This window comes from Myxine glutinosa, chromosome 11 (genome assembly GCF_964187855.1).
Source record: "Myxine glutinosa chromosome 11, kmMyxGlut1.1, whole genome shotgun sequence".
Lineage (NCBI taxonomy): Eukaryota > Metazoa > Chordata > Myxini > Myxiniformes > Myxinidae > Myxine > Myxine glutinosa.
The window spans coordinates 109,677,362-109,692,407 of NC_136271.1; the positions used below are offsets into that span (position 1 = coordinate 109,677,362).

The 15,046-nt window shown below is 44.0% G+C and overlaps 1 protein-coding gene across 1 annotated transcript in view; it reads right to left on the minus strand.

The window, feature by feature from the left end:
* Positions 1 to 15,046, minus strand: part of LOC137437003 (uncharacterized) — a 232,528-nt gene that overhangs the window by 11,793 nt on the left and 205,689 nt on the right. The window contains exons 18-20 of the mRNA XM_078786993.1: positions 6,835 to 6,952; positions 1,870 to 2,038; positions 1,094 to 1,228 (exon numbers count right to left, since the gene is read on the minus strand). Of these exons, the coding sequence (XP_078643119.1) occupies positions 1,094 to 1,228; positions 1,870 to 2,038; positions 6,835 to 6,952 (422 nt within the window). The remainder of the gene's footprint in view (positions 1 to 1,093; positions 1,229 to 1,869; positions 2,039 to 6,834; positions 6,953 to 15,046) is intronic.

Consider the following 15,046-nt stretch of genomic DNA (forward strand, 5'->3'; position numbering starts at 1 on the left):
TTTATATACTGTACATGGATAAAAGTAAATAATGACCTCAGATATGTTCACTGACGATGCCCATGACACCTATCGGCTGAAAATCCTTTTAACTGTGGCTTTGGTAGTTTTACAATGAAGGGAAAATGTTTTGGGAGTGTATAGCGATTGCAAGTAAATATAACAGCTCCGAGTATAGCAAGAAGGCCGGTAGGCCACGCCCCGTGGGACGCGATTGGGTCTCGCTCGGGAGGAAGAGGAGTGCGCTTCCTCTGCTGGGTCAGACAAGAAGCTGGCTATTTTGGTGCTGAGTTAAGTGTGTCTCCGCTTTTGGAGGGCTAGTGTAACTTTTGTTGCATCGGCAGCATTTATAAAGAAGTTTCGACTGTGGTGCTCTTCGGGGGAGCTGGAGGCCGCGCTGTGCTCGCTCAGGCAGTGGAACCTGAAAGAAGGCAGTCTTCACTGCTCGCCCCATGGCTCTGGGCACCTTCGACGCGCAGACTTTTCGTCATCTTGTGTGTTTCCTGAGCCTCGTCACCACCACTCTCCTCAAAAAGGACCACTTGAGGCCAAAGCTGAGTGCTGGACGGACAAAAAGGGATTATATTTTCTTTCATCTGTCCCCTTGTCTGTTTTTGAGTCTGTGTGTGGAGGTACCTCAGATTGGAATTTTATTTACCTCAAGATATATTTTGACATTTCTGTCCTGCATTTATTTTCATTAAATTATTTGTTGAATTTACTGTCGTGTTTACTTTTTTGCGGTTTCGGAATAAACCCGTGTGTTCCGATCAGGTAAACGCTTTGCCTCCCTTCATTCCGCACGCGACAAAAGTACCGCCATTTTTCGGGGTACTGCCTCGGGAATAAAACTCTCTCGGTTATCCGTCATCCAGCAGTCTTAACCACCGGTAACAGGACAATACGTACTTGCGAATCTACAATTACGCAAATTAAAAACCTGTGCTACTGCACATCGTAGGAAACGTAGGAAAAATGAGGGGAACTTGTTGTATGTGTACCATTCATGAAGACTTAATTATAATGAGATGGCACTGTGAACACATGAGTGTATAACTAAGACCACATGGAACAATATTGATTGGATGCTCGCCTTTTTTTCCGGAAGGCTGGCACGCCGATGTCGGCGACGACACCGTGCGAGCTCCAACCGCATCTGCTGGGACTCTTGCTCACTTGCCTGATGTTGGGCCTGCCACTCCTGCAGCTCCAACTGGACAGCCTTGCACTGCGTTACAGACATGGAAAAACTCAAATGAGAAACGATGTTCAGAAGCACTTAGGAGTTGCTAAGGGTGTGAGGTGGGGGAATAAGTGGGGTTGAACATCACGCTGGAAATAAGTAGTTTTAAAAATAAACGTTCATAAAAGCATGGCAATGGGTCCAGAAGTAATCGAGGACAAAGCAGCATTCGATAATCACACGAAAGCTTTCACTCTTCTTTTAGCGGCCTTCGTCTCTCTCTAACAGCTGCGAGGACTCTTTGCCAAACCACTTCAATCACAAACCATTCTTACAAGTTCCAGCATTCCAAGCTCAATGCTGCGCCATTAGACACCCACTAAGTAATGCACATTCTGCCTGATTGGCAAAACTTCAAAGTTTTCTCGAAGTGAGAGACCCAGAAGGGTAGTGTAGGCACCACAATGCAGAACCAATTAGTTAAGTTCTGAGCCAATGGAGGTTTCCACCGTAGCCAACATACGTTACATTCATACAAGGGTGACCGTTTGTAACTCGGTCGAGAGTCAAACACAAGCCAGACAATTCAAAGGTGAGTGTGCATACCTCTAGACTATCATACTAGCTCTTTTCAGTTTACCATAAGAAGCATACGATCCCAACTGGATGAGGAAAGCTCCATTTACCTTGACCTGGTTGGCAAGGGCTGCCTGCTCTGCATCACGAATCATCCGGTGCACCTCCTGCAATTCATCACGCTGACCCCGAAGCTGATATACTTCTTCTTCAAGTGCCATGCGTGAAGCTCGCAGTCCTCCAAGCTCATTGTGAAGAACTTCGCTGGCACTCTGTGCCCTGTGTGCGCAGTGAGGTACCGTATTCGTACAGTAAATTGTGCTCCACAAGGATATCCGCAAATGGATCAAAAACATCCACTGGTCTATGTGTATAGCTGTATACTTAAGCTGCACACGGGAGCAAGAGCAACTGAAGTACAATTGGAGCTGTTCACATGACCTGACATAACAAAGCTAATCAGAGCAATACTATCCTGAGGACTGATCATATTATCAAGGTGGGATTTAGAACAAACAAACATGGCACCAATGATTATTATCACATTATCATCCTGGTGTTGGCTTAGCGGTTAGGGTACCGGCTTGGGATCCTAGAATCCAGAGTTTGAATCCTGCTCGATCGCTGAATTAACGCCAGGGGGATTGACTCAGCCTGTCATCCTTCCGACATCCGCAAATTGAGTACCAGCTTTCTGGGATGAATGATCCCGGTGTGTGCCCCGATTTAAAATAGGTACACCTTATCACTGGGCATCGTAAGAGGCGACTAAGGGTTGGTGTCAGGAAGAGAATCCGGCCATAAAAACATTGCCTCAAACAGGGAACCATGATTGTCATGGGGCCCGCAAGGCTAACCCCGCTCTAGTGGGGAAAAATGGTCTTAAACGATCATTCATTCATTCATATCATCATGTACCATGATGTATACCGAGGGTCGGTTCTGCCAAAGCAGTTTCTTGGCTGGGATTACAATCCTGGATAGGTCGTCACTCCAACACAGGATACTCAACCGAGTTTGCAGGAATTTGGAGTGGTTCCACTGATAACTCTCGTACTCTTGGGCGAAGGATACAGTGGGATCTTTAACATCCACCAACTAATGCTGGCAGACTGGATTCCCAGTTTAACATCCAATCTGAAGGATGGCACACACAATGAGGCCTCGCCCTGCGTGTGAAACACCAGGACGTCAGTCTATAGGTGCACCGTGATTCAAAACCAAGCTAGCTAGAGAGCTCAGAAGTGAATGTGCATACCTGTATGTCTAGGCTATTTTGCCAGCCCATTTACACATGGCACCTTAAAAACAACAAAGAAACAAAACAACAATTAACCTTACCTAACATTGGTCCACAAACACCAGGTACTATTACGCAAAGACAACCGCACTTTCGGCTATTTGGTCGTCGAGTTTAGACACCAACCATAACACGATTTCAGTTCCAGAAAGTGTAGCTTTTCACTGCCAACCACAGACCCAGTATTCAGTGCAACAGCTAACAAGAAAAAGAGCAATCAGAGATTGCAAACCCTCGCCAGGATGTATTTTCAGTAGTTTTTCAGGCTTTCGGGTTAAAAAAAATATGGCGGCCGAACCACGTGACCAAAGACGTCATCATTATTTTTTTCTTCAACTAGTTTATTCCTAGATTATGCTCAAGAAATTTCAACTTCATCGAATGAAGTTTTGTACTTGTCGAATTATGACGTCATAATGGAGGCACCTATGACATCATCATCAACATATTTTATTCCCCATGGAGAGTTCTTTACAATGAGCCATGTATCAATTTTTTTCTATTCAGCGCTTTCAGAGATATAGAGGTGCAAAGTTTTTCGGTTTTTACAAGATGGCGGCCGAGCCACGTGACCTATGACGTCATAATTATCATTAAAGCATTCTACAGGTGGAATTGCACCTATGGTGAAAATTTCCTGTCGATCGGACCAACGGTTGCAGAGAAAATCATATTTATTCTGTGCGGACAAACAGACAAACAGACAAACGGACTCAAATGCAATACCCTCTCCTCTGGCGAGGGTAATAATATAAAGAATGGTTTCTCCAAAAGGCGGCTGCACATTCTTTCAAGTCACAGAGGAACTCAACTGGAATGCTGCATCATTTGTGGCCTGGCACGGCCCGGGTACGCTGTGATGGCCAGAACGCACTGGAATGGCCCAAGAGAACTGGGCAAGCCCGAGGGCACCAGTCTGGCCCGACAGAGAAGGCTTGCCAGGTTGCCATGTTGCTCACATGGGAGCATAGCTGCCATTTTACCAACTCCACATCCCACAGCAGCAACTGAGTTCATACGGAACAATACAGAATTGTTCCGAGAACTCGTAAACAGCTCACCTTATTATTGGATTACTGAATACAAATGTTCAGTTAATTGTAGCAGCGCAGCTTCGGATTACTCGGTGGCAGATCTGGTTGTACGTTTTGAAAATCCTCTTGTTCCCTGAAGCTTTGTTGAACCTCACGAGGTGCAAAACTATCTTGTTACACCGCCAATGGCCTCCATCCATTTGTCAAGTTGTTGGAGATGCTAACCTTGTCTAACAATAGCGATTACTGGAAGCTTCATGTTGTCAAAGTGTGCGCGTTCAATGTGGGATGTCTGAGCAAGGCCAAGCGCTTGTGCTGAACAGCTTCCAGAAAAAATAAACATGGGAACTCACCTGTGAATCAACTTCACTCAACAGGAAGCTTTTAAGAAAGAATCTGCAGCCTCGGCTACTTTCAATGCCATCGTCAAAAGTAACGCCAGATGGACGACTACGTGGAATAAATCTTGGAGCAATTAATAAAAATCGTAAATTTCAACAGAAGACCAAGTTCGGCCGTTTTTTAACTGTATTCCACTGGCAAGCCCAAGCAATGATCGTTAACCTGACCTTTCAAAGACCTCTCGAATAGGTCGAGTATATTGTGGCCCTACCTTTATCAATAACCAAGCTTGTGGAAATTGTAAATTGTCAGCATTGCCGCATCGACCATAGAAACTGCTGACTGCCCATAGACCTGGCTGAAGGAACCGCCTTTAGAGGCCATTTTCCCCACAGGGCAGGGGTTGGCCTTTTTCGGGCACAGTGGTCCCCTTTTTGAAGCAATGTTTTATGGTCGGATGCCATTCCTGCCGCCAACCCTGTTAGTCGCCTCTTGCGACACACAGGGAATTACCAGTGAACTGGTACTCAATTTGCCGACCTCGGAAGGAGGACAGGCTGAGTCAACCCCCCTGGTGTTAATTCAGCGATCGACCGGGATTCAAACCCAGGATCCTAGGATCCCAAACCGGCACCCTAACCGCTAAGAACCCAGGATCCTAGGATCCCAAGCCGGCACCCTAACCGCTAAGAACCCAGGATCCTAGAATCCCAAGCCGGCACCATAACCGCTAAGAACCCAGGATCCTAGAATCCCAAGCCGGCACCCTAACCGATAAGAACCCAGGATCCGAGGATCCCAAGCCGGCACCCTAACCGCTAAGAACCCAGGATCCTAGAATCCCAAGCCGGCACCATAACCGCTAAGAACCCAGGATCCTAGAATCCCAAGCCGGCACCCTAACCGCTAAGAACCCAGGATCCTAGGAATCCAAAAGCCGGCACCCTAACCACTAAGAACCCAGGATCCTAGGATCCCAAGCCGGCACCCTAACCGCTAAGAACCCAGGATCCTAGAATCCCAAGCCGGCACCCTAACCGCTAAGAACCCAGGATCCTAGGATCCCAAGGCGGCACCCTAACCGCTAAGAACCCAGGATCCTAGGATCCCAAGCCGGAACCCTAACCGCTAAGAACCCAGGATCCTAGGATCCAAAGCCGGCACCCTAACCGCTAAGAACCCAGGATCCTAGGATCCCAAGCCGGCACCCTAACCGCTAAGAACCCAGGATCCTAGGATCCCAAGCCGGCACCCTAACGGCTAAGAACCCAGGATCCGAGGATCCCAAGCCGACACCCTAACCGCTAAGAACCCAGGATCCTAGGATCCCAAGCCGGCACCCTAACCGCTAAGAACCCAGGATCCCAAGCCGGCACCCTAACCGCTAAGCCAAAACCAGGCTTGACCTGGCTGAAGGGAATCACGGATATTTGAAAACTTCATTATGTTAAACCCATGGCTCACTGGAAGTAGAATTGGGAGATGCAACAAGTCCACATGGACCTCGAGTGTCAGAGGAGTGGTCCGACGGCCAGAGCAATGACTGGAGGCACAGCGTGACCACTACGGGTATGAGGGCATACACTTACAGATCTGTGCCAGCTGGTGAGCCAGCACGAACATAGCGGCACGAAGAGCCCAATGTTAAGGACCAGTACTCACTGGTGATCTAGAGTGAGCACAATGGGAATGAGAACATGCTGTCACAACCTCTGCTAGTTGGTGAGCTGGTACGAACACCGCACGGCCTGCACGTAGTCGACAATCATAGGCACACCCATAGGCCCATCATGGGTCTCATACACATCTTCTTCTTCCCCTCCTCCATCAACCTTACCCTTGTTCGACACACGTTTTCTTTACGTTTGTCCTTGGAAACAAATGCTCGTTTCACCTCAGTGCTGTACCAGTGGGTAACAACTAGCCACTCAGGTATAGGCCATGAAGCAATTATTGAACTATTCTAGTGCAAAAGAGTGGTTGCAATAAATCACCTTGATTCAGATACATGCACACAACGTTACTTATAACTTTTAATGTGCAAAACTATGCACTAACAACACCATAAACATGAACAATGCAGAAGCAGAATATGAGTAGAGAGGAATGTAATGCCATCATGGAGAATGAAGAAGAAGAATGAAGGAGGAAGAAGATTACAATGAGGAAGATGATGTTGATGATGATAATGATGATGAAGAGAAAGAGGGGGAAGGAAAAAAATAAGAAAATAAAAAGCAAAGGAAGAAAAGGGAAGGATGATAAATAGGAAGAGGAAGAAGAGAAGAGGAGGATGAAATAATATAAAAACCATTAATAATGGCACAAGATGTGGAAGATGTCCGCAAACCGTGATGCAGACAAAATAAGGGTGCTCGCAAGCGCAAAGGAGGGCATACCTGACGAGGTCCTGCTTCAAGCGTTGCAGCCTCTGGGCCACCTGGGCCCGCTCGGCATCCAACTCTTGACTGTTTCCACCTGGGGAAGCAGAAACCTGTCGGACCTCCTCTGGACCACCTGTCGAGAGAGCGTACGAGTGAAGCACGTCCACCAGGCGAATGCTAAACGGTGTCACCTGTAGTGTATCGAACACGAGGACATCATAATTTCATTACAGAAGAGGCACCTTGCATGGAAATATGCACAAAAAAAAATCAGGAATAGATTTATGGTGGTGTGTGATCTGTGTGACGTGTTATCGTGGGAATTACTTAGCGATCTGTAGGCCTACCCTAGAGGGATTGGAAAAGCGGAACAGACTTTCAGCAGCAACTTTGCGAATAGAGCACATCATGGATAGTCGCACATCATGGATAGTCGCACATCATGGATAGTAGCACATCATGGATAGTAGCACATCATGGATAGTCGCACATCATGGATAGTCGCACATCATGGATAGTAGCACATCATGGATAGTCGCACATCATGGATAGTAGCACATCATGGATAGTAGCACATCATGGATAGTCGCACATCATGGATAGTCGCACATCATGGATAGTAGCACATCATGGATAGTCGCACATCATGGATAGTAGCACATCATGGATAGTAGCACATCATGGATAGTCGCACATCATGGATAGTAGCACATAATGAATGGATATTAGCACATCATGGATAGTAGCACATCATGGATAGTAGCACATCATGGATAGCCGCACATCATGGATAGTAGCACATCATGGATAGCCGCACATCATGGATAGTCGCACATCATGGATAGTAGCACATCATGGATAGTAGCACATCATGGATAGTAGCACATCATGGATAGTCGCACATCATGGATAGTAACACATCATGGATGGTAGCACATCATGGATAGTAGCACATCATGGATAGTAGCACATCATGGATAGTAGCACATCATGGATAGTCGCACATTATGGATAGTAGCACGTCATGGATAGTAGCACGTCATGGATAGTAGCACGTCATGGATAGTAGCACGTCATGGATAGTAGCACGTCATGGATAGTAGCACATCATGGATAGTCGCACATCATGGATAGTAGCACATCATGGATAGTAGCACATCATGGATAGTAGCACATCATGGATAGTAGCACATCATGGATAGTAGCACATCATGGATAGTCGCAAATCATGGATAGTAGCACATCATGGATAGTCGCACATCATGGATAGTCGCACATCATGGATAGTCGCACATCATGGATAGTAGCACATCATGGATAGTAGCACATCATGGATAGTAGCACATCATGGATAGTAGCACATCATGGATAGCAGCACATCATGGATAGTCGCACATCATGGATAGTCGCACATCATGGATAGTCGCACATCATGGACAGTAGCACATCATGGATAGTCGCACATCATGGATAGTAGCACATCATGGATAGTAGCACATCATGGATAGTCGCACATCATGGATAGTAGCACATCATGGATAGTAGCACATCATGGATAGTAGCACATCATGGATAGTCGCACATCATGGATAGTAGCACATCATGGATAGTAGCACATCATGGATAGTGGTGTGCCGGTCGGGTGGCACACAAAATGGCCTGAGGTTGAGACCAAATAAATTACACATTTTGAACAGGTGTGCACTCATTGCCTCCGGTGTCGGAAATTAAACGACCTTCGTAAATTATTCTCCACAAATACATCATGGAGAATCAAATAGAGTTATGTCACCAATAACCAATCAATCACCAATAAGGTCCAATAAGGGTTTGTCACCCTTCCGCCCTGCACACTGGGTACCCCACACCAAATTTACCCCCAACATAGGCCTGCCGTTCAGTTGAAGGTGGCACGAATATGTAATTAAGCCAGGGCTCACCTGCTCTACATATAAGATACCGTGGGATCCTTAACGTCCACCAACTAATGCTAGAAGATGGGACATCCAGCTTAACGTCCATCCGGGGTGCGGCACTTTCTAATGCATTACTCGGCCTACGAAATGCCAATCGGCCAATTTATCAGGAATTGAACCCGCAGCAGCCATCTCACAGGTAGGTGTGCCACCTCTGCACCATCTGGTCAGATGGAAACCATAATAACATAAATAAGCCTTAAAAAGCAACTACTTCGTTTTCCTATATGCTGGTGTGTAAATATGAGCATGGTTTGTGAGCACAATGCGCTATAGTGTATAAATGTGAGCACAATACACTATCCGATGGGTAATGGTGTATATTGTGACACAAGATCGTTAACTGTTGTGAGGTACAAAACATTACAGTGGTGTTAATTAACAAGATGACAGGTAATATTGGTGTGTGTACGAAAGTGTACCTCCAGACACGTACCTGTACCTGAACAGGAACCCTGTACCTGAACAGGTTATTCGTATGCACCCATATCAAGAGCTCCCTGCCAGTTTTGAGCCAAACCGAACTTTTTAAGAGGAGACACACAGCTGTACTACCGGGGTCAATTGCAGCAGCTACGAGTATGTAAAGAGGAATTCCACGAGGAATTCCACAAGGAATCAGCACAAACACAGTGACTCCAAAAGTGCCATGTCCACTCGCGTGTGGGTTTCAAGAGATGGAACGGAGACCAACCAGGTCTTAAAGTATCCACCTCCACAACTCCAAAAAAACCCTCAAGCCACCTGACCGACTGATTTTGCCCTTTTGGAAGATCATTAGGATTATTGTAGATCGGAGAGCCCTTTTCCATTTTGTATTCCTAATTGCAAACAGTTTTGATCAATAAGAGACGACTTATTGGTTACAGCTGCCTTCATGGGTCAGATACTTGGTTGGAGTGAAATAGGTATACAAACATGTGACATGTGATGGTACAATTAGTGTCACCTGGACCGAAATGCACGACTTCTTTAATCACCCCAATTATGCCTACCTTCTTCCTGGGTGGGTACCTTTGCTGGAATCCTTTATGAACCGGTTGGCTGACTGATGGTGGCAGGCGGTTGGAATTTGTTCATGGAGCCAGCGATACGTCACCTACTCTTCACAAAAGACCCATTGGGGTCTACCAACAGTTAACTTTGCAGTGCAATGGGAGTTTGTAGCTGTGTCTAATATCAAACGAAGAGTAGACGGCTCAGAAGCGAATGAGCGACCCATGTCATACTGTCGGACATCGCCTTAATAAAATGGCCACCTTTGTTTGTTTATCATTTCTACAACAGTCAGGAGGCTGAATGGTTAATGGAGGGATCTCAGGTCGCCCAAGGGTTGTGAGGATAATTTCCGTGTCACCCTTGCAGGAATTAACTTCTCTACAAGAGCACAATCTCTCAAGAATGACCAATAAAGAGAAATCAACCATAAATATCGACCCAGACAGTTCAGAACAAGCTCATTGCAGGTGTTCGGAAGTCCAAAGGACCACTGCTCCGGAACCGTTTAACTCCTCACCATTGACTCCACCGCATGTCACGGGCGGCGTCACAACTGGATGGGGAATCGTTGGCAGATTCTGCCTACTTTTTCTAGATTCTGCCTAGACTTCAATGATGGATACTCTAGACTTCTATGGTCTGTAGACGAGACGGGGACCAATTTGCTGACTGATCAGACAGCTTGATCGGTTTGTTTGGGGGAGACGTGACGGTATGAACAGCAATTCAAGTCCAAATAACAGATCCTGCCAACATTCGGAGGGTGCTATGACTGCTGTCTAATAAAGTGTGGCATGCATGAACAATCACCACAATGGAAGGAAACAAAGAGAAACGAATGAAAGAAAGCCAATCCTCGCAAAGGCAATTGTGGAAGTGCGTGCCAAAGGTTGAATAGTGTTTGAAATGATAAGGGCGGTGGGGAAGGAGAGAGACAGACTGTGGGGTTAATAGGATGACCTTTTCAGACATGTGTGTGTATGTGTACAGCTGCATGTATGTGGACGCCAAGATAGGAAACAATCTGGAAAGAAAAGGGCACAGGCACACACCAAACAATGAGAGAGGCCATCAGATTCTTCAGTGCTAGCGTCATCGCTCTTGCTAAGGATTCGCTTAGAAAGATGTTTTACATTCAGGCAAGAATGCGCACATGCAAGCCAAAGAGTTTCCATGCCGATTCCAGATAAATAAGAAAAACATGATCGGCAAAGTTACATGAGAAAAAGAGAGAAAAACAGAGAGAGAGCAAGAGAGAGAGAAAAAGAGAGAGAAAAGAGAGAGAAAAAGAGAGAGAAAAAAAGAGAGAGAAAAAAAGAGAAAAAAAGAGAGAGAAAAGAGAAAAAAGAGAGAGAAAAAGAGAGAGAAAAGAGAGAAAAAGAGAGAAAAAGAGAAAAAAAGTGAAAAAGATAAAAGAGAGCAAAAGAGAGAAAACGAGAGAAAGGAAAAAGAGAGAAAAGAGCGCAAAAGGAAAAAGAGAGAAAAAGAGAGCAAAAGAGAGAAAAAGAGAGATAAAGAGAGAAAAAGAGAAAAAGAGAAAAAGAGAGAAAAAGAGAGAAGAAGAGAGCAAACGAGAGAAGAAGAGAGCAAAAGAGAGAAGCAGAGAGCAAAAGAGAGAAGAAGAGAGCAAAAGAGAGAAGAAGAGAGCAAAAGAGAGAAAAAGAGAGAAGAAGAGAGCAAAAGAGAGAAGAAGAGAGCAAAAGAGAGAAGCAGAGAGCAAAAGAGAAAAGCAGAGAGCAAAAGAGAGAAAAAGAGAGCAAAAGAGAAAAGCAGAGAGCAAAAGAGAGAAAAAGAGAGTGAAGAAGAGAGCAAAAGAGAGAAGAAGATAGAGAAAAAGAGAGAAGAAGAGAGTGAAGAAGAGAGCAAAAGAGAGAAGAAGATAGAGAAAAAGAGAGAAGAAGAGAGAAGAAGAGAGCAAAAGAGAGAAGCAAAGAGCAAAAGAGAGAAGAAGAGAGCAAAAGAGAGAAGAAGTGAGCAAAAGAGAGAAGAAGAGAGAGAAAGAGAGAAGAAGAGAGCAAAAGAGAGAAGAAGAGAGCAAAAGAGAGAAGAAGAGAGCAAAAGAGAGAAGAAGAGAGCAAAAGAGAGAAAAAGAGAGCAAAAGAGAGAAGAACAGAGCAAAAGAGAGAAAAAGAGAGCAAAAGAGAGAAAAAGAGAGCAAAAGAGAGAAGCAGAGAGCAAAAGAGAGAAGAAGACTGCAAAAGAGAGAAGAAGAGTGCAAAAGAGAGAAAAAGAGAGAGAAGAAGAGAGAGAGAAAGAGAGAAGAAGAGAGCAAAAGAGAGAAGAAGAGAGCAAAAGAGAGAAGCAGAGAGCAAAAGAGAGAGAAAGAGAGCAAAAGAGAGAAAAAAAGAGAAGAAGAGAGCAAAAGAGAGAAAAAGAGAGTGAAGAAGAGAGCAAAAGAGAGAAGAAGAGAGCAAAAGAGAGAAGAAGAGAGAGAAAGAGAGAAGAAGAGAGCAAAAGAGAGAAGAAGAGAGCAAAAGAGAGAAGCAGAGAGCAAAAGAGAGAAAAAGAGAGAGAAGAAGAGAGCAAAAGAGAGAAGAAGAGAGAGAAAGAGAGAAGAAGAGAGCAAAAGAGAGAAGAAGAGAGCAAAAGAGAGAAAAAGAGAGAGAAGAAGAGAGCAAAAGAGAGAAGAAGAGAGAGAAAGAGAGAAGAAGAGAGCAAAAGAGAGAAGAAGAGAGCAAAAGAGAGAAGCAGAGAGCAAAAGAGAAAAGCAGAGAGCAAAAGAGAGAAAAAGAGAGCAAAAGAGAGAAGAAGAGAGCAAAAGAGAGAAAAAGAGAGCAAAAGAGAGAAGAAGAGAGAAAAAGAGAGAAAAAGAGAGAGAAGAAGAGAGCAAAAGAGAGAAGAAGAGAGAGAAAGAGAGAAGAAGAGAGCAAAAGAGAGAAGAAGAGAGCAAAAGAGAGAAGCAGAGATCAAAAGAGAAAAGCAGAGAGCAAAAGAGAGAAAAAGAGAGCAAAAGAGAAAAGCAGAGAGCAAAAGAGAGAAGAAGAGAGCAAAAGAGAAAAGCAGAGAGCAAAAGAGAGAAAAAGAGAGCAAAAGAGAGAAGAAGAGAGAGAAAAAGAGAGTGACGAAGAGAGCAAAAGAGAGCAAAAGAGAGAAGAAGAGAGAGAAAGAGAGAAGAAGAGAGCAAAAGAGAGAAGAAGAGAGAGAAAGAGAGAAGAAGAAAGCAAAAGAGAAAAGCAGAGAGCAAAAGAGAAAAAGAGAGCAAAAGAGAGAAAAAGAGAGCAAAAGAGAGAAGAAGAGAGAAAAAGAGAGAAAAAGAGAGAGAAGAAGAGAGCTAAAGAGAGAAGAAGAGAGAGAAAGAGAGAAGAAGAGAGCAAAAGAGAAGAAGAGAGCAAAAGAGAGAAGCAGAGAGCAAAAGAGAAAAGCAGAGAGCAAAAGAGAGAAGAAGAGAGCAAAAGAGAAAAGCAGAGAGCAAAAGAGAGAAAAAGAGAGCAAAAGAGAAAAGCAGAGAGCAAAAGAGAGAAAAAGAGAGCAAAAGAGAAAAGCAGAGAGCAAAAGAGAAAAGCAGAGAGCAAAAGAGAAAAGCAGAGAGCAAAAGAGAGAAAAAGAGAGTGAAGAAGAGAGCAAAAGAGAAAAGCAGAGAGCAAAAGAGAGAAAAAGAGAGCAAAAGAGAAAAGCAGAGAGCAAAAGAGAGAAAAAGAGAGCAAAAGAGAGAAGCAGAGAGAAAAAGAGAGCAAAAGAGAAAAGCAGAGAGCAAAAGAGAGAAGAAGAGAGCAAAAGAGAGAAAAAGAGAGTGAAGAAGAGAGCAAAAGAGAGAAAAAGAGAGCAAAAGAGAGCAAAAGAGAGAAGAAGAGAGAAAAAGAGAGAAAAAGAGAGAGAAGAAGAGAGCTAAAGAGAGAAGAAGAGAGAGAAAGAGAGAAGAAGAGAGCAAAAGAGAGAAGAAGAGAGCAAAAGAGAGAAGCAGAGAGCAAAAGAGAAAAGCAGAGAGCAAAGGAGAGAAAAAGAGAGCAAAAGAGAAAAGCAGAGAGCAAAAGAGAGAAAAAGAGAGCAAAAGAGAGCAAAAGAGAGAAGAAGAGAGCAAAAGAGAAAAGCAGAGAGCAAAAGAGAGAAAAAGAGAGCAAAAGAGAGAAAAAGAGAGTGAAGAAGAGAGCAAAAGAGAGAAGAAGAGAGAAAAAGAGAGAAAAAGAGAGAGAAGAAGAGAGCTAAAGAGAGAAGAAGAGAGAGAAAGAGAGAAGAAGAGAGCAAAAGAGAGAAGAAGAGAGCAAAAGAGAGAAGCAGAGAGCAAAAGAGAAAAGCAGAGAGCAAAAGAGAGAAAAAGAGAGCAAAAGAGAGCAAAAGAGAGAAGAAGAGAGAAAAAGAGAGAAAAAGAGAGAGAAGAAGAGAGCTAAAGAGAGAAGAAGAGAGAGAAAGAGAGAAGAAGAGAGCAAAAGAGTGAAGAAGAGAAAAGCAGAGAGCAAAAGAGAAAAGCAGAGAGCAAAAGAGAAAAGCAGAGAGCAAAAGAGAGAAGAAGAGAGCAAAAGAGAAAAGCAGAGAGCAAAAGAGAGAAAAAGAGAGCAAAAGAGAAAAGCAGAGAGAAAAAGAGAGCAAAAGAGAAAAGCAGAGAGCAAAAGAGAAAAGCAGAGAGCAAAAGAGAAAAGCAGAGAGCAAAAGAGAGAAAAAGAGAGCAAAAGAGAAAAGCAGAGAGCAAAAGAGAAAAGCAGAGAGCAAAAGAGAAAAGCAGAGAGCAAAAGAGAGAAGAAGAGAGCAAAAGAGAAAAGCAGAGAGCAAAAGAGAGAAAAAGAGAGCAAAAGAGAAAAGCAGAGAGAAAAAGAGAGCAAAAGAGAAAAGCAGAGAGCAAAAGAGAAAAGCAGAGAGCAAAAGAGAGAAAAAGAGAGCAAAAGAGAAAAGCAGAGAGCAAAAGAGAAAAGCAGAGAGCAAAAGAGAGAAAAAGAGAGTGAAGAAGAGAGCAAAAGAGAAAAGCAGAGAGCAAAAGAGAGAAAAAGAGAGCAAAAGAGAAAAGCAGAGAGCAAAAGAGAGAAAAAGAGAGCAAAAGAGAGAAGCAGAGAGCAAAAGAGAGAAAAAGAGAGCAAAAGAGAAAAGCAGAGAGCAAAAGAGAGAAGAAGAGAGCAAAAGAGAGAAAAAGAGAGTGAAGAAGAGAGCAAAAGAGAGAAGAAGAGAGAGAAAAAGAGAGAAAAAGAGAAAAAGAGAGAGAAAAAGAGAAAAAGAGAGAGAAAAGGAGAGAGAAAAAGAGAGAAAAAGAGAGAGAGAAAAAGAGAAAAAGAGAGAGAAAAAGAGAGAGAAAAAGAGAGAAAAAGAGAAAAAGAGAGAGAAAAAGA